Below are 20,677 nucleotides of genomic sequence, written 5' to 3'. Positions count from 1 at the left end.
TCAGATTTATATACTGCTACATTGTGCTTTACTGCACTCTCTGAGCGGTTTACAAATGTTAGCATTTTGCTCCCAACAATCTGGCTCTTCATTTTACTGATTTCTGAAGGATGAAAAGCTGATTCAACCTTGAACCTGTCAGGATTGAACTCCAGACTGTGGGCAAAGTTAGCCTGCAATACTGTTTTCTATCCACAGCAACACCACAGCTCAATAAATACGCCAAATTCAAATTCCAAAGCAGATAATCTGCCCGAAGTCCCCTCTTTGTTTATTTTTTAAATGTTTAAATTTTAATTTAAAAGTCATATAAAATATACTGGCAAATTGGCCTACTCTAGCACATCTATAACCCTATATAATGCAGAAATATGGTGGAGCAGATTTGGATATAGAGGCAGAAATGGGATGCTATGTGATTGGGGCAAAAGGTGGTGAATGTATCTTTGAGAGAAGGGATGTTCCTGGACTGTTTAAAAAAGGGTGATCCAACCTCTCCTCAAGGAGCCATCACCAGATACAACCACACTGAATAATTTCTGCCTGTCTCCAACAGTTCCTTTACAGGAAAACTTGTTGAGAAGGTGTTGGCTGTTGCTTGAAAATGCTCTGGATGAGGCAGATTATCTGGATCCTCGCAGGCACCTTTCAGACCTGGGCATGGTACAAAGATGACACTGATCACACTTGATGATCTGGGGTGGGAGGGGGGCTGAAGTGATAAATTCAATCTGGTCCGTCTTGATATCTCAGCATCCTTCAATACTATCAGTTACAGTATCCTTCTGGATTGATTAAGGGATTGGGGGTGCAAGACAAGAATGCTATGGTGATTTTTCTTTTTTCTCTGGGGCTAATTCTTGTCATCAATTTGATGGGTGGGATGATGAGAGATCTAGCCCAAGGTCTTTAGGGTATCTTAGGATATAATTCTCCCTACACTCCTATTTAATTTCTACATGAGACCAATAAGGGAGGTCATCTGTCAGCACAGAATGAGATATCATCAGTATGTTGATGATATTGCTCAGCTGTGCATCTCATCCCTGAGCCACCCAAGTGATGCCATTGATGTTCTGTTCCACTATGTGGCATCTTTAGAGATCTGAATGGAGAACAAGCTTAAACCGAACCCTCACAAAACCAAGTGGATGTGGATTTTTAGACCACCTGGCTCTGGAAGCTTTCCATTTTTTTTCTGGAAGGGGTTACACTATCCTAAACAGACTCAGTAAACAATTTGGAGCTCCTCCTAGATTCTTGGTTCCTGCTTGGGGAGCAGATGGCAGCAGTGGTTCATCTGCAGAGCATTTGCAGCGCTCTACCTTGTGTGCCAATTGGGGACATGATCCTTAATGCCTTAGTCACCTTGCTATTGGATTGTTGTAATGCACTGTACTTGGGGCTGCCCTTGATATCCATTTGGAAGCTTAAAGTGGCCCAAAACATAGCCATAGAGATGTTTATGGGAATATTTCAGTATGCATATACCACCTCTTCTTCTTTGTCAAGATCTGAAAGGTTGGCATACACTGGATTCTGTTGTTTAAGCAATATCATCTTGCAGGATCCAGGAGAAATGCCTTCTCTATTGCTGGCCTTTGCCTTTGGAACAGCGTCTCCCCAGATTTTGTTGGCCCCCAACCCTGCATGCCCTTTGAAAAATACCAGCGACCTGTCTCTTTCTCCAGGCACTGAACCTGCTGAATGAATTTTCTTGAAACTTTATGTCCTCTCATCCAAAATTGGCCACATGGTGAGATGGGAGAGGTTGGGTGGGTGGGGCCAGTCGGGGTGGGATTTCGAGATTGTTTGAACCAGCCATAAGATTAGCTAAATTATTTGTTTTTCTCTACTTGTTTATTATATTGTTTTGCATGAATCTACTGCTTTTTATTGATGAGATATTTTACTCTGAGGCATGCGTGGATTCAACAGCTTTATAAAATAAATAAACAAATAAGTATAAATCCATTACTATTAACAACAATATTTCATCTAACTTGCTTACCATACCATTTCCTAAGGAAGTTACTGGACAAAATTCTTATAAATCCTGATAGACAAATCAATTCAATAGAGAATTCTTCAAGGACACTATCAATTGTGCCTTCATATTCTGATCTGCTTCCATACAATTTATGATCAATTACCTGCAATAGTTAAGAGGAAATTAAAGAGGGCAAAACCTTCTAAACAACCCATCTATAGGTGACCACTGAAAGCAATTCTCTCAATTTATTGAACTTTGAAGATGCTTAATAATACTAATCATGGAAGTCAGTCTTGGAACAGTTATCTCCACCCCCATTACTGCAATGTATTTCTATTCTTAGAAGTATAGTGTAGTGCCATATTTTTCACTTCACTTGTTTGTCTGTTTGTTTCTTTTCCTGCTTATCTATTTGAACTTGGGACTTCTCACAATGTGGAAAAACTGACACAAAGCTAAGTAGATGAGTCTTCTACTAGAATCTAACGGCACCTTGCAAAGACCCAGACATACCCTGAGGAGAATTCGTTGGCAATTGGCACAAGGACAAATTTATGGTCAAAACAAAGTAAAATTGAAAATACAAGTTGGAGACATTTGATTTGGGGGGGGGGGGCGCTTTGGTATAAACCATGCAGAAGATACTATGCTCCATTTTATCAGCTGGGGATGCCATTTACTGCTCTGGAGGAGTCTCTGACAGCACAATGGACATCGATTTGAGTAATATTTCCCTCATATTTATTTTTGTGCTTTAAATCTTGTGAGTAAGCTATTGTTGCATTGAGTGCATTCTCTAGTTGGGGTTATCTACCGTACATACTAATAAAACTCACATTCCTGTAACCTTTAACTTGATAAACAATGCCTCAATGACAATAATTTTTTAATCAAGATATCACAAATGGACTAATTTAGATAATAGGTCAAAAATCTGGGAACCATGACTCCTCTAGAACTGAAATTTGGCAAGTTTGGAAATATTTATATGACATAAAATTATCATAGTTTTGTATTTGTTTATAACAGATATTATTTCCTGTGCTAATATTTGACCGTCAGCTATTTTCAAGAGAGATATATCTCTGAATCTATTCCAACTTTTCCAGTGAAGGCAGCACATGAGAACTTCTGTCACTGTTGAAGGCAATATACCTGAAAGGATGACCAAGTAGGTCACAGATTATCTAATTGTCTCTAAATATTAAAAGAGGTTAGTGCCTCTTGGCTTAGCTGGCTACCACTCCAAGACACACTTAGGCTGTAGTGATGTAACCTTTACTGAATGTATGTGAAGGCACTGTGAGTGTTTTGCTAGTAGGTTAGGATGTATTCAAATAAATATTAGATTCTATCTTAATGTGGAACTATATATACCAGCGGTTCTCAACCTGTGGCTCAGGACCTCTTTGGGGGTCGAACGACCCTTTCACAGGGGTCACCTAAGACTATCGGAAAACACATATTTTTGCGGCATTGGGTAGGTTGAGAACCACTGATATATACATTACTGAATTGGGTTATGTGGGGCCTTTTTATCTGTGAAGCATCCAAAGTCATAAATGTAATTTTTTTATAAGACACATTACAATAAGAAACATATGATTTAATGACAAAAGCAACCTGAAAGCCATATTTCAAAAAAAGGAAAAAATACCATGACATAAGACTTAAATAAATGAGATAGCTATAAAGCTTCCTTGCATATTACAGCCTGAAAGTTGGATTGTTTTCTTAGGTGAATGAAAACAATAGAATGTACTTACTCTGGTTGGGATCCCAGCCAGGGTTGCATTCCTTAGTTCTTCCACCCCAGATCTGTTGGCAATTACTAGGACTACCTCAGAGCAACTTGCAGGTTCTTTTGCATATGCCAGGAGTGCTGAAAGGCTTGTACCTCAAAAGAAAAGAAAAGAAAATAGAAAATGCATCAAAACCCCATCCTAAAATGCTCAAAATGACATTTTCTTGAGACAAGCAAAAGAAATGCTACATTAATAATGCCGAAACTGTTTATTCATTAATTCATTCATTTATTTAACACATATATAACCACTCCACTTATGACCAACTCCAGATAACTCACACTTAAAATAAGACATAAAATCATATTAAAACTATCAAACAGATTATAACATTAAAAACAGCAAAGACCTGACACCATGTCAAACCTCTAATGGGCAATTATCTGATCTTATCTCAATGCTTTGGAAAAAAGCCAGTTCTTCAAAGCTTTACAGAAGGCTCAGAGGATGGAGGCCTGCAGAATTTCAAGGGCAGAGAGTTCCAGAGGGCTGGGTGACTGGGTCTGCCATGGAAAGGGCATGCTTCCTAATTCCCATCAAACGGCAATATTTACGTAGTAAATGGGACCAAGTCCTTGATGTTCTCTGAGCTGTTTTCTTGCAAACATTTCATTACCCAAACTAGGTTACATCATCAGTGTTAGCATCATGTAGCAGTGATGATGTTACCTTGTTTGGGTAATGAAACATCTGCAAGAAAACAACTAAGCTCAGAGAGCACCAAGGATCTCTCATTCAATCCTGAGCTACAAATAGTCTCCTTTATTGAGACTAGGAATGTGTCCCCACCCTATCTCACCTAATAAGATTGGCAGAGGCCTTTAGGGAAAGGCGATCCCACAGATAACTTGGCCCTGTGCCATGTGATATAATAATTATATCCAGTAATAGTAATACTAATAGTAGTATTATTAATAATTATATCTATTAATAGTAATACTAATGATAATATTATTACCACATTGTATATTTGGGGGCTCAGAACAAGAAAGGCTTATTTTGATATTCAGACAGAAAATATAGGTTCATATTTTCCTTCCTTTTATTATGAAAGGTTTCTTGATCATTTAATAGCTTGAAGCCTATGACTAAAAAATTATCATCTGAAAATGTTTAAAAACAGCAAAGCACAGCATAGCATTCAAATAATTATTTTAATAGTGTTTCCTTTCTGTCTTACTTGCCCATATTAAATTTAGAAATCAACTGAAGCATGTTTTTCATCTCAGACCTACCCATTTTGAGAAAACTCCATTGATCTTATTGATTAAGTTTACTATTCATGGATTTGAGTAAGTGAGCTTAATTGAGTTCATTGGGATGTACTGCAAGGTAGTATTGCGTCAATAGGCAGCCTAAGAAACTGAAGGTTTCAAATTCTGTTCATTTATACCAATCCAAGGTGAAAGAGCTTTCCTGTTATGGCATAGTGCCATCTTGCTTTCTTTAGGAATTTTATTTCTGAAATGTGAAGATCCTTCCAAGTTACTCAAAATTGCTAAAACTGCTATTAAAGATATTCAATGGATTTGAAAACTGGTTTAATGGAAATTTGGGGTAATGGAAGTTAATTTCCAATCTGATCCAAAGCTTAACTACTAGAAATGTGATAAGTTTAAGAAAGTAGTTTCAAGCGGATATGAAAAGTATACACAAGAAACTTCAACTATAAGATATAGTATGCATCAAACATATGTGATATCAGCAACCATAGAAAATAATTGTATAGTTACCTGTTCCAGAAATAAGAACAGCTACTTTAACTTTATGCTTTCTGTGTATGATATGAGGTTGATTGTCTGCATTTGAAACCTCCTTCAAAAATGGCCATTTATTTTGTAGCAGCATTTCAGAGAGATTCTTGATTTCCACCCGGGGATACCCTGAAGAAGCATATGCTTAAAATATAGTAACTAAAAGCATCACATTCAGAATTAAGTTAGATTTGGCTTTTTCCAAACATTTTGAACTAATTACTGAAGGGATAACCTTATCTGTAATTATACTATCAAATAGAAATCTCTATTCCTAAACTGATATTCTATATTTTTATTCACAGAATTGAATAAATCTACTCATTAGTAAAGTGTTCTGCACAACATTGTTCTCACTAAGGCCAGTGTTATCATTACATAGACAGGGATAGGAAACCTTAACATCTTCTGAAGTTTAATTCTAAAGGAACCTGAGTTAGAATGGTGAATGTCTAGAGAATATGAGAATTGTAACCCAAGACATCAGGAGATCAACAGGTTGCATAAAACAAGTTACCAAATATCCATAAAAGCTAGGCCACAATTTACACAACCTTAGAGAAGATACAAAAATCAGTTTGTCTATTCTGACTTGAGTACTTCCTAATTAGTTTATATACTATAATACTGAAGAAAGGTTTTGTGTGTATTTTGAGAATCCATTTAAGAAGATAATGCACATTTATGCTTCTCATAATGAATACGGCAACTGAAACAAAGACTTGAAATTCTTGTTCTTGTGTCTATATAGATAGAAGTAAAATTATAACAGGGCATGAAATTACTAAGAATAACTTTGAGATGAATATGAACTTGTATTTATCTTTCTTCTTGAACTGGAGCTAAATGTTGATCTACAGAGTATTTATTAAAACAAACTCAGTACTGTATAATGTACCTACTTGAAAAACTATAATGTGAATTTGAAATAGTTTTGGTTCTTAAATTAGTCATAACTATTTTCTGAAATTTGATGGATTTTCATAGGTATCTCATAAATTCTGATGTAGCTGCAGAAACCTAACACAGATTATTTAAAACCAAGAAGAATTATTTCCACACTTTAATTGTTCTTAAACATGCTTAGTCAATTAAGTACAGTAACCTGCAGTTCGGTGAACAACTTTTCCAATCACCCATGCGTCCTCATGTTTCTGGACATCCTTCAGAACCTTCTCGGCAGCTTCTCTTTGGACTACTAAAACAGCACCAATCCCACAGTTGAATATTTGCCCCATCTCCTCTTCTGAAAGGTTTCCTTCCTCTTGGAGCCAAGAGAAAACTGATGGAATCTTCCACTTATGGGTATCTAAAAAGCAGATGATTTGTAAAGCACAACCCAGTTCTTACACAGCAGCATGAATATAGATTATATTCTGTTGTCCCAAAGATGCTTTTTCAAGAGGCAACTGGATTTTCTGGCCCGAAAGTTCAGTTGCCTCTTGAAAAAGCACCTTTGGGACAACCATAACCTGGATGACTGAGAATCTCCATAGACATTATATTCTGTTCCCTTTAATATCACAACCCAGATTAATCCTATGATTTGCAAGGGGGAAAAAAGAAAAGAAACATACAAGCAGCTGAGAATATGGTTCAGAGAAATGTGATTGGAGACTCCAGGATCAAAATGAATGATCTGGTCCTTTGATCTCCAGTATGGTCTAAGGCAGTGATGGCGAACCTATGACACGCGTGTCAGTGCTGACACGCGTAGCCATTTGGGGTGACACGCACAGGATTTCATGCGATTCATCCTCGGCTCCTGCACGGCCGCCGAGGATGAAAGAATCTGTGCTGGAGGAACGGGGGGGGGGGGACGTGTGATCTCCCCCGCCCACACTCACTTACTGTATCGCTGCCGCCCCTTTCTGAGCGCAGGGGCTGCTGGTAAGGCATGCGTGCCGTGCGCACACACGTCATCAGCACGGCGAGGGAGGACCCGCAGGAGAGGAGCGCGGGAACAGTGCGCGCCTCTCTCCAGTCAGGCCAGCACAGAGAGTCTACTCCTGGGACTGTCGGTTACGACCGCACCACAGCAGGGAACAGCGGAGTGCCAACGGGAACTGTGAGCGCCATTAGCAGCAACTATAAATTGCGCAAAATTATGTTTTTGTCGAAGTGACACACAACGCGAGTTATGCTCAATTTTTTGCCGATTTTTGACACACCACGCCAAAAAGGTTGCCCATCACTGGTCTAAGGCATGGGTCGTCAACCTGGTCCCTACCGCCCACTAGTGGGCGTTTCGGGATTCCAGGTGGGCGGTAGGGACTTCGGAGGTTAAAACCTCGTTTTGAGGGAGTGGACAGGCGCGAGCACACACATCAATACCAACGTGTGCGTGCACGCAAACAAGGAAACACTTGGGAAGAGGAAGGGGAGGAGTGGAAACTGAGAGCAGGGATAGGCAGAAGCGGAGCAGAGCAGTTGCAAAATAGGAGAAAGAAAAGTTATAGGCAGGAGAGAATTGTTGTTGGCTAATAATAATAAGTGGGCTAACTAGCTCAGCCTTACTTTTGTACATTGCCCTAAGGAAGGTAAAAAAAAGGAGATAAAAAGGAAAAGATAAAAAAAATTAACAAAAAGGGAAGAAAAATAGAGAAAAGGGGATAAAATAAAGGAGGAGAGTAAGCAGTGTTTAGTGTGGCTCATAAATTAAGCTTTGTTATCTTATAAAATAAAAGAAAGAAATAAGTAAAGGAAGGAGAAGGAGAAAATAAAAAAGGGAAAAAGAGATCCTTGATATAGTGAAATACTATAAGAAAGGTAAAGAAGAAGAAGGCAGGAAAAGGATTTTTTTTTATGGTGACAATAAAAATTGGCACCTAATACAGTGTATCGAACCAGATATCAAATATTTAGTCTTGCAGCATCAGCCTCAAAGATCCCATTAATCACTAGTAAAGCTAATTTCAATTTACTTTATTGTTTTCTAATTAAACTTTATAAAGTTAAAAACATTATAAACATGCATAAAGTAGAAATAAAAAGATAAATGTACGTACATTTCTTTTTTAAAAAACACCCTCCTTTCTAAAAAATATTCCGCACTTGTGCAAAAACTGGGGGGCGGTAAGGAAATGTTTCCATCAAGAAAGACCCATTAGTGGACGGTAGGTAGAAAAAGGTTGACCACCACTGGTCTAAGGTGTCATAGATGTTTTCTTGCGGTTCGCCAGAATCTATGCTCCAATTATCATTTTTTGTTTACATATTTAAATCATTTTTTTTGAAAAAGGGAAATAAGTATGTTGCAATGCAAAATGCTAGTCTCCAGTACCATCTTTATTTCAAAAAGTATCTAGTCATCACCTTATAAGCTTTTTCAGAAAATAAAAATGATGGGTACACTTGTTTGAAACTAAACCATACTACTAGAAGAAAAGCCAAAGACAAGCAGAAGAAATCCAGATGACAGGAAGTAATAAATAGACAATGTTAAATCATCAATTTATCAAATTGCTATCTTCTTTGGCATCCATTTTGTGAATTGGTAATCTTTCCACAACCACTTGGAAGAGTACCAATAAAATGTTCTCAAAATTCCAAATGTGCTTACCAGCCCCTCAAAGTTGGAGATTCCTACACAGGCTTTTCCTGTTAATTCCTTGACCAGAAATTAAAATCAAGCAGTTGATTTTTGATATGACCAGAATCCCAAGGATCTATTCTTATATCCTTAGATTCCTATTATCTTTGAATAGTGTAGAAAATCTTGGAATTGATAGCATAAGAGACACTGAAACTCGTTTCCTATGGTTTTCCTCTTCCATCCTTTCTTTCATGAATTTTCCACATTCCAGATTTTTTCTTTTCTATTCCACCAAGTTTATTGTACAATATATTATACATTATACAATCTATTTAGACAACACATTATATTACATATGTCCAACAGAGGATATGTCTACATTTATTCTTTAGCAAATATTTTTCACTGTCTTATCAGACATGAAAATATTTTAAAACATTTAGCCTCAAACTATAGTTGGTAAAACACTCTAAGCAGTGGTGCAATTCAGCCAGTTCTATCTGGTCCATCACGTCCCATTTTTAATGCTCTGTGCATGCGCGCACGCTCACATTTGCAAACCAGTAGCAAAGGTGTTGATTTCTCCCCTGACTCCAAGCCTTTTCTACTTACCCAAAACAATGCTAAAGTGTTCAGGAAGGATCTGTGAAAAACCTCCCAACAATCCTCCATCAGCAATATGGATAAAGGCTTTCACATTTCCCGAACGAAGGACAGGAAGGAGGGCTCTGCTATAGATTTTGGTTGGAGTTAGCAACTGATCTCCTGTTAAAATACAAGGAAATTAATTTTAAGAAATAAAAGATAACTCTTTTGTTTACTAAAGAAATTAAACAAATTAAATTAAATTCTTAATCTCAAAATGTTCTAGAGATGATCTTCAACATTTAACAGAAGGTATGCAATTAATACAATAAAACTATATAACAGTATTCATGCACAATGCTTAGTAACAAAACATTATTTCTTTCCAAGAAAAATGTGGAATAAAAAAGTGGCAGGTGTTTACATGCCTAAAGTATGGTTGCCATATCCACCAGGAACCGGAGAAAAATAGTGTAGGGATGATGTTAAAAAAATCTTTCTCACAAGATCAAATCCTTGGTGATGAAGCCCTGAAGAAGCTATTCCAATCACAATATCTTCACTGACAATGTTCCCTTGCCGAGGAAACTTCATGCCTCGCTCCACAGCACCAACCGCAAAGCCAACCAGATTGCATTCTTCAGCTGCACAAGTGGCAGGCATTTCATTGACTTCTCTTCCTGGGAAAAAGAGAGAAATCAAATGCATTGCATCCCAAGAAAGTCTAGAAACATCTTTCCATTGAAATCCAGTTTAAAATAAATGTTGTCTGACTTCTGATTTTATATGACCAACAACAAAAAGTACTATACTGATAAAGGCCAGCAAAAGCACACACAAATGAATAAATTGGAGGAATACTTCCAAAACCCATACACATGTGCATGCAATAGTTACAGTAATTGTATACCAAATTATATATTAAGATTTGTCCAGTTTTAGCCACCCCATTAGTCTTAAACTGATAATCTAAATGTATACAATCAGTCCTAAACTGATAATCTAGGTGTATATCTCTCTCTGTAGGACAGAAGTTGTATGCACTCTGAGTACAACACTAGGAGGTTACCAAATTAGTAGTACCTCATAGTTTCAAAACACCATTCTTTTTCTTTGTAAAAGAAAAAAGCAAGCTACATTCTTGTTAATCTCTATTTGTGGAATGTGGAAACAATTTGTGTATGTGTGTGTGTGTATGTTTCTTAATTAGGACATTTGCCCATGTGAATTTTGCCCTACACCAGAAGTACATTCACACCAGAAGATGAATGATTGTATTTGGTTGTATTATATTGTATCTGGGGTGCTAGAGCTTGGCAGAACCTAAACACAGGCCATTTTTCTATTGGCCAAAATGTCTACATCACCCCTCTTCTTAGGTTCTACACTGTACAATTATAGAATTATTATCTATAATAGCTTCTCCAAAAGCTATCCTTTTCCTGTGGCTTGCCTATAAACCTTCTATATAATGCCTCTCCTTTTCTCTTTGTTCAGTTGCTGTAGCAGTGGGCAACCATGGTTAAAAATATTGACAGGCTTGATTGCAATAATGCCAAACATTTTATCATAACATAAGAAGAATTATTCCTTTGTGGCTAGGAAGTTCCCCATTGTATGAACTGCTGGTTTGTCTGGCTGGTTTGCAAATGGACAAGTGTGCATAACATGTACAGAAGAGGGGCAGTAGCTGTCTGAATGAGAGCAAGAATTTGTCTTATTCTACAAGGAAAAAGACACTGCTTAGGGACATTCCTTTTGGCCCTGCATTGTCTCAGTGTTTCAAGCTCAGCAGAAATGAAGTTCTTTCTCAGGGATTAGGGAATGGAAGTAGCCTAAAAACCTGATTTAAAAGTGCTCATACCAAGGTAGGTGCATCCTGCGAGTTTACAAGCTTCAGCTATCCCATCTGATATAGCCTGAGTGAGCTGAGCCACACTAGCGTCCAGTTTCCCAAATGCAAATGGCCATGAAGAAGAGAGGTTCAGCTCCTTGAACCCAGCAGGCCATTGACGCACATAGCCACCAGGTCCTGACCAATCATGTCATGCTTATTGCACAACTGGGCAATCTGTAATAAGACATACAAATTAGCCACATATTGTAATAAAAATAGTTCTTCATACAAAATATTATTTCAATGCATTTTGATGGATCCAAAAACTCAGCTGAAAACCATCCAGTATGTTTGGCCACTAGAAAGCTTCCATCAGTGCAGCAGAAGAGTTGGAAGGGATAATTTGTGATAAAATAAATCTGCTCATTCACAAAAGGGGTTGGAATTTTCAGTAATTCAGGATGATAAACAATTATAAGTAATAAATACAGTAAAATACAGTATAATCAATTGTATGAATTTTGCAGAATCAGACCAGTTATCTTCCTAGCAATCTAATAAAAGTCATACAAAAAAAACCTTTGAGAAAGGGAAACAAATAGCTAAAAAAACCTCCACATTCTTACATAAATTGCATTTAGTGCAGTGGTGGGTTCCGGATCCCATTGCAACCAGTATGCTGCAACGGGGCTGGTCGTCCACTCGGGCACACGTGCTATGCACGCATGCGCACCCATCGCCCTGCAATGCTCCAGCTGCTCGGTGGAGGTTGCACAGGCATCGTACACTGTGCGCACACAAATGGCCCAGTTGGCTTAAAAACAGGTAAGGAATGTGGATGGGCGGATAGGCCCACCAAAACACCGTTCTGGTACGGTGGCTGCTGCTCCCAGCTGCCACCAGTATGCCCGTACTGGGGCATATCGGCTAGAACCCACCACTGATTTAGTGCAACCTTAATGTTTGAAGATATTTTGTCCAGCAAGATTATATCATCAATCCAGGAAAAAGGAAATAGAATAGGGAAAAGACAAAGGGGCTTTATTGAAATTATAGGGGATAACTATATAAAGTAGACAGACTGCACATTGTCAGCATGATTAGTGTAGAAAAATATAAACAGACATTCAAAATAAACAAGTGATTTTTGTCTTTATGAGCCAGCCATTTTCTTCTCAATGGACTAAAATCACAAAGTTATGTACAAGCAGTTTCGTCCGCTTTAAAGATGGATGTACCTCTGTTTACCTTAAGTTTTGTCCCAATGCTTTTAGCATGTGATACTAAAATTGGATCACGATAACCAGAGGCTTTCAAATCAAAGAAGGCAGGAATGATCCCATCATGCCCAGGGCAACCTGCAACCCATAAAAGTGTAAGATATTATGGACCATAATATTGCTTAGGAAAACTTAGAACATCACTATTCTCCATTTCAATTCAACATGCTTCTAGGAGGATGAGGACATAGTGAAGGAGCATTCTCTAAGTTGTCATATTAGATTCACATATGCTCAGGGATCATTTTGTACTGCATAATTTGGTGTAACAGGCATAAGCTGCAATATGTGCTGTATAGGAATTAATACAATTACCCAGAAAAAAAACTTTATTCATGGTAACCAAGAATCCAGGTGCTATCAATAACAAAATGGCCACTGTTATCACAGGTATTGGCAAATAAGGTTATAGGTCCATACTTAAACTATGAACTGTATGTGGCATCACATAAGAGATCTCTCTCTCTTTCTCTCCATCCCTCTCCCTCCCCTCTCATGACTATTAAGTGAATCTGGCTTCCCCGCTGACTTTGCTTGTCAGAAGGTTGCAAAATATGATCACATGACCCTGGAACACTGCAACAATCACAAATAAGCCAAGCATCACATGACCATGAGGATGCCACAATGATTTTAAGTGTTAAAAAAAGGTCATAAGTCACTTTTTTCAATGCTGTTGTAATTTTCAATGGTCACTAAATGAACTGTTGTAAGTTAAGGACTTACCTGTATTCACTGAAACAATTCCAATTAGTCACACATTATTGGTATAAAAACTAATTTTCTTTGTGGCAAATACTACTGAAAATATGCATTTACAAATCCGCCACTTTAGCCTCTTTTTTGTTTGAGATTATAGCAAGTATGAAACACACAGTGATGCTAATTGCTAATAGTCTTGCTAATAGAAGATGAAAACTGAGCAGCAGGTAATCCAACAGCTGTTTCTATATTCTATTCAATAACTACAATAAGTAGAACAATCCAATTATGTTTGCAATTCTACCAAAGAAACTATGCCAGCTCTGTCGATACCCGCTAGTGAGAAAACAACTGTAAACAAAATAACAGAGAGTGGTGGAAGCAATTTCCACCTGTTTTCATTATGAGTATTCTATAACATTGCACTTTATCAAGGTTGCGTATATGAAAATGGTAAATGGAGATCCCAAAGGTGTTCTTTTTCCAACTTCTTCCAAAAAGGCTCCACACACATTTGCACTACTGAGGTGACTCTGAAGACATAGGTAAACCTCCATGTGACCTCAATGATTCTCTAAAACATGAGTGTCAAACTCAAGTTGTCGTTACATGACAATTCGTGACTTTTTCCCTTTGCAGAGCTGGGGTGGGTGTGGCTTGCATGTGACTGATCTAGCCTACAGGCCACCCGTGCTGTACAAGAAGGCAAATGACCAGATGCCTGCAAGGAGTATAAATCCTTCCATTCCCCACCATCCAGTCAGAGCTGAAGAAGCTTCTTGGATGAGAAGCGAAACATCTTAAAGGAAAAAACAAGATGCCTCTTGAAAAAAAAAACCTTTGAGACAACCATGACCTGGATGGCTGAGAATCTCCATAGACAATAAGGGGAGATGCACCCAATTAAGTACAGTACATGTTAATGGATTCATATTACTTGAACTTGATTCCTTGATGATTCTACTAATTAAAAGTATACCTAGATATAACTACATTTTCCAAAGGAAAACACATTTGCTTTTAAATGATGCACTGATGGGTAACATAGGAGGTCATCTTGGAAAAGACATTCCTTCTGCTGTGTATAAGAAAATGGGAATGATTATTATGAACTTGTTCTTGGCATATGTAATATGTAAGACTGATTATATGCCATTATGTAATTTTCAACTCCAAACGACCACATAAATTTTCTCCATGACTATCTGTCCTTTACCTGGTCTTTCAGGTCTTCCAACTGTGCACTCATTGCCAAAATAGAATTAATCCAACTGGCTGCTTGGTTTAAATACATTCAGGCCTATTATCCAATTAACCAGAAATCTCAGTTTATTATTAAACAGTCCTATGAGAGAATGGAAAATCTCCTCTGCTGCTGTTATTGACTCATGAAAATCACAAGTTATTTATAAAAATAATAATGACAAAATGAAATGTGTGTAAATAAAAATTGCTCTTGTGTAAAGACCTAGAGAAGAATATCCAAGCTAGTGAAAACAATCCAGGAAACTTTTGCAATGGGTTGTTTGGTTCACCGTCAACAAAAAACTTATTTTAATTCCAAGTTCATTGAGAATTCTTCCATTTGTCTTTCCCTTACCTAGCTTGGTACCCCTTGCAGTGGATAACACAGATGAATGATCCAAGATACTGCATGCTATGGAATCTGAAATTCTATCTTCATGAGATGGGGACCTCAATCAGAAATAAATTCAGTTGTAATTAATAAAGCAGGCACTTGCAGGACTCATAACAGGAGACTACATTGCAGTAAATATTAAACACCACTTTGATTGCTGTTGCTGTCAAATGAATTACATCCTGAGAAACAGTGAAAAAGTTCTGCATAAAAACATAACAAACTTAATACTCCCTACCCTTGAAACTATTGGCAAACTATTTTTGTTCAATGCTGTATCTATAGAAGAGAATATTTGTATCTCAGCACAGCTCAGGGTTGAATTGTGAGGTTTCTGGTGCTCTCTGAGCTTGGTTGTTTTCCTGCAGACATTTAATTACCCAACTAGGTAACATCATCAGAAGCTCAGACAGCAGCAACGACTTCTCAATGATATATGTTAATAAGTGATAATGTCAATCGTATTATATTTCATTAATTGGAATTGCTTAATAGTTGTTGCTTATTTAATGAATTATATTTATTAAATATTATAATGGTTTTTAATAGAATTGTTGATTTTATGATTTGAAATGAACTCGTATTAAGTATGTACAGGTAGACCTTCACTTAAGACCACATTTGGACCCAGAATCTCAGTTGCTTAGTGGTCATTAAGTGAGACGCCACATGAATGCTTTGCTCAATGACTGCAATCCTGGTTCTTCCAGTTTGCCATTGCTGCAGAGCATGTAAAAAGATTCAATACAGTTCTATTCCATCATTGACTTCTATGTATGTAATCCACCAAGAAATCAAAACTGTCTCAGTTTCAATGTTGTCTTGAGTTAAGATGCTACCACATGTTCCAATATTTGCTGAAGAAACACAAATATGCTTATTGTGGCAATTAGCTAAATTGATATTATTCCTCTGAACAGTTTTTCATATCTTTAATATGTACTAATGAAATAATATAAATGATTAGAACCATTATAAACCATGTTCATGGACATGGATATAGTTTTTGTTTTTTAGGTGTTATGAAATATAAATGTATTTTTATATTATTTTATTATGTTAAGTTTATATTATTTTTTATTATGTTACCTTTGTGAGCCACCCAGAATCACTGAGAGTGTAGGTAGCTATATAAATTTTCTTAAATAAAATAAAAATAAATACATTCCAAGAAACAGCTCCCATTTTTGTTTAAGATACTGATTGCAAGAAAATCCTAGGAAAAGTATGTTATTTTCCATTGTTCACATACACAAACGGCCTGAAGAATGCAATAGTTTGATGGCTAGTTTCTTTTCCATAGGTTGCACCCTGGATAGAAATGACTGCTAGTCCTTTGTAAATATCTTCAAGGGCTGACATGAAGTCCTGCTTGACAGCTGTTACTGTAAGGATTCGGTTCCCATTACTCAACACTTTGCCTTCCTTTATTACTGTAGCTCCATGAAAGATTTCAAGGCCTAACTCTTTAGCCTGAAGAAGCCCTAAACAAATTAAAAGGAAAATTGGTATTATTTTTCTCACAATATTTTCTACAAATAGTTCTATTGTGCTACAGTTATATGGATAGCTCTCATACTCTGTGATGACTGACAGATAACTTTTCTACTAACGAAAAATCTTCCATTTAATTATTTGTTTCTATTTAGAGACTCTTGAAAAAGGACAAACTTAGGAAATAATTAAGAAAGTTACATCTCAGAGGGAGTTCTAAGATGCTATTCTTTGAGCAAACATGATTATCATCAAATATCAGAAGAAAAGACTGAGATATAAAATACATAAAAATAACAAACTTACCAGTGATTTCCATGCTTTTTTTATGACCTTGCAGATAGCTGCCATTTTCTATGGAAACTGACACAGCAGAACAATTATCCGACCAAGCCAATATAGAATTGCAGAGTTGGCCAGCAACTGCAGCTTGGATAATGGCATAAAGATCACTCTTAAGAAGTTGAAGAATTATCTACAAAATTATGTAAAAAATCAAATACAAGTACTGTAGTAGTTCTAACTTCAGAATTCAGCTTTGCTGTTTTTTTCTTTTCCCAAATGCTATATTTGTGGCTGTCTACTGGACCTGTGTAAGCACTGACATAAAGAATGATATTTTCAGGGAACATGGCAAACTAGGAAAGCAATGGAAATTCCCATTGGGCTCTATAAAAGAAAATATACCAGTATAATCTAGAAGCTAAAGCAGCATCTCCTTTGTTAGCTCACAACACTAATGCAGCATTATCAGCCTTAATGTACAAAGCATTAGACAACAAAACACAACAGAAAGTAATCTAGTCCAAAACATTATTGTTTTAGTGTTTCATTGGGATTATGTACCTCTCCTTTACCTGGCACTGTAGGTCCCCAAAATGACAGCCAACACTTAACACTTTCACGCCATCTTTAGTAAGCATTAATTCTACTTGCAGCACACCTACATGGGGGGGAAAGGCAAAATAATGAATTTCTTAAAGCAGAATATATTTTCTGTCTTTTTTGCCTGTGGATTTAGGGTTTGTATTCTTAATCAGGAACCCTCACCCATCAGTTTTGTTCTCAAATCAATCTTTACCTGGAGCATGTAACATTACATTTCATAGAATAACATTTGAAGCAATCTTTTGCTAACAAAGAAAATCAACTGGTGTAGATTTCTAGGGGCTCCCTAGAAACAAGACAATCATCCAGAGTTATATCCAGGGTGTCAGAACTAGACCAGATAACTCTGTAGAAAACTGAACTATTCCTCATAAGCTTCTTCAGAGGCATTCAATTAAGCACATCAAGCAGCTGGACTAAAACAGGATTCACAACTTCTCTCAGCTCTCAGGCTTTGCACAGGAGGCCAAGTTATTCTACAGTCACGAGCTGTTTCCACTTTAATATTTTATTATTTATTTTATCATTTAAAAGAGCAGAATTCTACTTACCCAAGTAAAATGTGGCTGTTTTCTCCTTCATTTTCTTGTTATGCCTGAACTGAGAATAGTAAGATTTGGAAGAACTAAGAAGCCACATGCAAGATTTTAGTGGGGTAGGATAGTTGCAACCCTAAGACTATACTTTGTGCATAACTAATCTACTGCACAATCAACAATTCCTTTTTTGAAAAATGAAAAATAAATATAGCCCCTTACCTGCATATGACATACCTTCTTGCTTCATACCTTCAAGAATGTGTTGAAGGAGTGTGCTTTTAATTTTTTCCAGAAGAACTTCAGAAACCTAGTAAGTCAGGGAAACAAACACATTGAGGAATCTCTATTTTACATTCTCTTCAATAGCAAGTCACAAACACAAGCACTCAGTTTGCTACAACAGCACATCTTATAAATACGCATTGCAACCTAAACAGAAGTAAGGGCATACTTTAGAAGTCAAGATGCCATTGATTACTGATACTTATGAATCATTCAATACTGTCAATGTATATGTGTGTATCTGTCAGGGGTGGGTTCCTGCCAGTTCTAACCTCTTCTATAGAAGAGGTTCCACAAATCTACAGTGATGTTTAGAATCAGTTCCAGCTCCCTCCCCCTGCCCTTCTGCACATCATCAAGATGAAGTGCGAGAGGAGGGATTCTGGGAGTTGAAGTCCACAAGTCTTAAAGCTGTCAAGTTTGAACACCCCTGGGTTTTTTTTCTAAAAGGTTAGAGGTGCAAGGGTCTTGTAACGTGACAGCTTTAAGACTTGCCTGCTTCAAATGCAGGAGTTTCTGAGCTAACATTTTGGTTGCTAAGCAAGAGCGTTGTTAAGTGAGTTTCACCACATTTTACAAGTTGGCCACGCCCACCCAGTCACATGGCCAGCAAGCCACTCCCACAAAGCAGGCCACACCTACAGAAGAGGTTCTAAAAAATTTTGAAACCCATCACTGGTATCTGTATACATCGTGTGGGTGAGTTGGGTGAGTATGGCTATGGCTGTGTTTAGAAGTGCAACTTTTATATTCTAACCAAACACAGAACTTCTGATTCTCTCCTGCCAGGCAGAAATATCCCTATCCTTGTGTTCCAAGGATAAACATGTGCATTGTATATATATGCTAAAATACAATGTCCTTGTTCTTTGGTGCCAGAGGTTCCATATTTTAACAAAGTGCAAAACCTTCTGTGCACTACGTCTTTGTTTCTTTACAGAAAGGAAGCCACCAATATCACTGAACTTTTAAAAAAGATAAAGTTGAATGATTGTTTACACAGGTAGCCTACTAGAGTAACCAAATGTTTCCTTATTTACTTAATATATAAGCCTTTTTGGCATCTTTCAGTAAGATCATGGACTAAATATGATGCACCTTAGAAAAAGGGGCAAAGGCTCCTATTCCAACAATGCTTGGACTCTGATGGTCATTCAGCAGCTGCTTCTGGACCCGAACTGGTGGCATGGGAATAAAAGTGGTTCCATCAACAAAGCATAAATACTGGAAGGAGAGCAAAAGAGACTGGATTATATATATATAGTAAATTAAATCCATGTTTTTATTGTATTTATATTTCAATTAACACATACTAGACCTGCAAGCTGTTCACCAAGCCTTTCCAGCTATACTCTAACTTTTTAATTTAAGGTTGTTTCACAACAGGGAGGTTAACATTATCCCACAACTATCTACGCCTCTCTGTTTTTCTTCCTCTTCTTTTCCAAATCTACAAACCTTCATTTTTCCTTACTTTGAACTCCATAAATGTGAAGATGGGAAAGGACCAATGCAAGAAAACACATTTCTATGACTCCTTATCCAGAAGCCTTTTAAAATTACGGTATATTTTTTCTGGCTTTTAATAATAATTTAAAATGAAATGCTTGAAAATGTTAAACCTCAGCCCTACCGTATTTTTAAAACTTCAATTACCCTAAAAGGTTTGGATGCATGCATTCACTCTCAGCCCCCTCCCCACATATACATACAATGGTTTTAGGCCACATGCTAAGGCTTAGAGAATGAATGCCTTGTGTAGTCTTTGCACTTGTTTCTTTTTTTAAAATGCTGACAATTCTCTTTGTGCAGCAGTTGCCACAAACAACTACATTAAAACTTGTTCTACAAAGGACTCCAAGCATTTGTTGGATTAGTTAAAATATTTGTGTATTCTCCAGAAACGTATGCAATTATTTTATCCATAGCAGTGACCACCTAAACTGATTGACTAGCATAGGATTACTCAGAGAGCAGAATGAGAATTTAAATCCAAATATGTCAATCCAACAAATTAACTATATCTGAACTTCTACAATTAATAATATTTACTACTACTGTCATGCTCAACACTTTTCTAAGCACTATGCTAGTTTTATTTTTGAAGTTAATAATCACACTAGAGTATGTAATCAGGTAAAAAGCAGCCCAAGCAAACAATGGTAATTCTGACCCAAATATTTAATGAAACAACCTACTGAAAATTCTTCCCCTTTAAGAAGTTCTTCAATGATAACTGTCTCAGAGGAGTCTCCGGAATGACAACACATGAGGTCCTGCATTATAATTAGAATAGCCACTGGTCAAATCTTTTTTCTTTTCTTTTCATCTTTCCTTTTTTTTT

At 37.1% G+C, this 20,677-nt stretch overlaps 1 protein-coding gene across 1 annotated transcript in view; it reads right to left on the bottom strand.

Annotated features, from left to right (window-relative positions):
- The window catches only part of LOC116510712 (trifunctional purine biosynthetic protein adenosine-3-like), a 30,213-nt gene that overhangs the window by 1,199 nt on the left and 8,337 nt on the right, over window positions 1-20,677 (bottom strand). Inside the window, 17 exon segments of the mRNA XM_032220362.1 lie at window positions 2,012-2,153; window positions 3,760-3,890; window positions 5,532-5,681; window positions 6,658-6,861; window positions 9,700-9,852; window positions 10,101-10,352; window positions 11,537-11,637; window positions 11,639-11,670; window positions 11,672-11,743; window positions 12,758-12,867; window positions 15,092-15,186; window positions 16,383-16,614; window positions 16,931-17,099; window positions 17,482-17,567; window positions 18,271-18,358; window positions 19,432-19,557; window positions 20,532-20,609. Coding sequence (XP_032076253.1) covers window positions 2,012-2,153; window positions 3,760-3,890; window positions 5,532-5,681; window positions 6,658-6,861; window positions 9,700-9,852; window positions 10,101-10,352; window positions 11,537-11,637; window positions 11,639-11,670; window positions 11,672-11,743; window positions 12,758-12,867; window positions 15,092-15,186; window positions 16,383-16,614; window positions 16,931-17,099; window positions 17,482-17,567; window positions 18,271-18,358; window positions 19,432-19,557; window positions 20,532-20,609 — 2,221 coding nt within the window.

Source organism: Thamnophis elegans, chromosome 6, assembly GCF_009769535.1.
Source record: "Thamnophis elegans isolate rThaEle1 chromosome 6, rThaEle1.pri, whole genome shotgun sequence".
Lineage (NCBI taxonomy): Eukaryota > Metazoa > Chordata > Lepidosauria > Squamata > Colubridae > Thamnophis > Thamnophis elegans.
The sequence above is the reverse complement of the archived record's forward strand: the minus strand, read 5'-3'. Positions and strand labels throughout refer to the sequence as shown.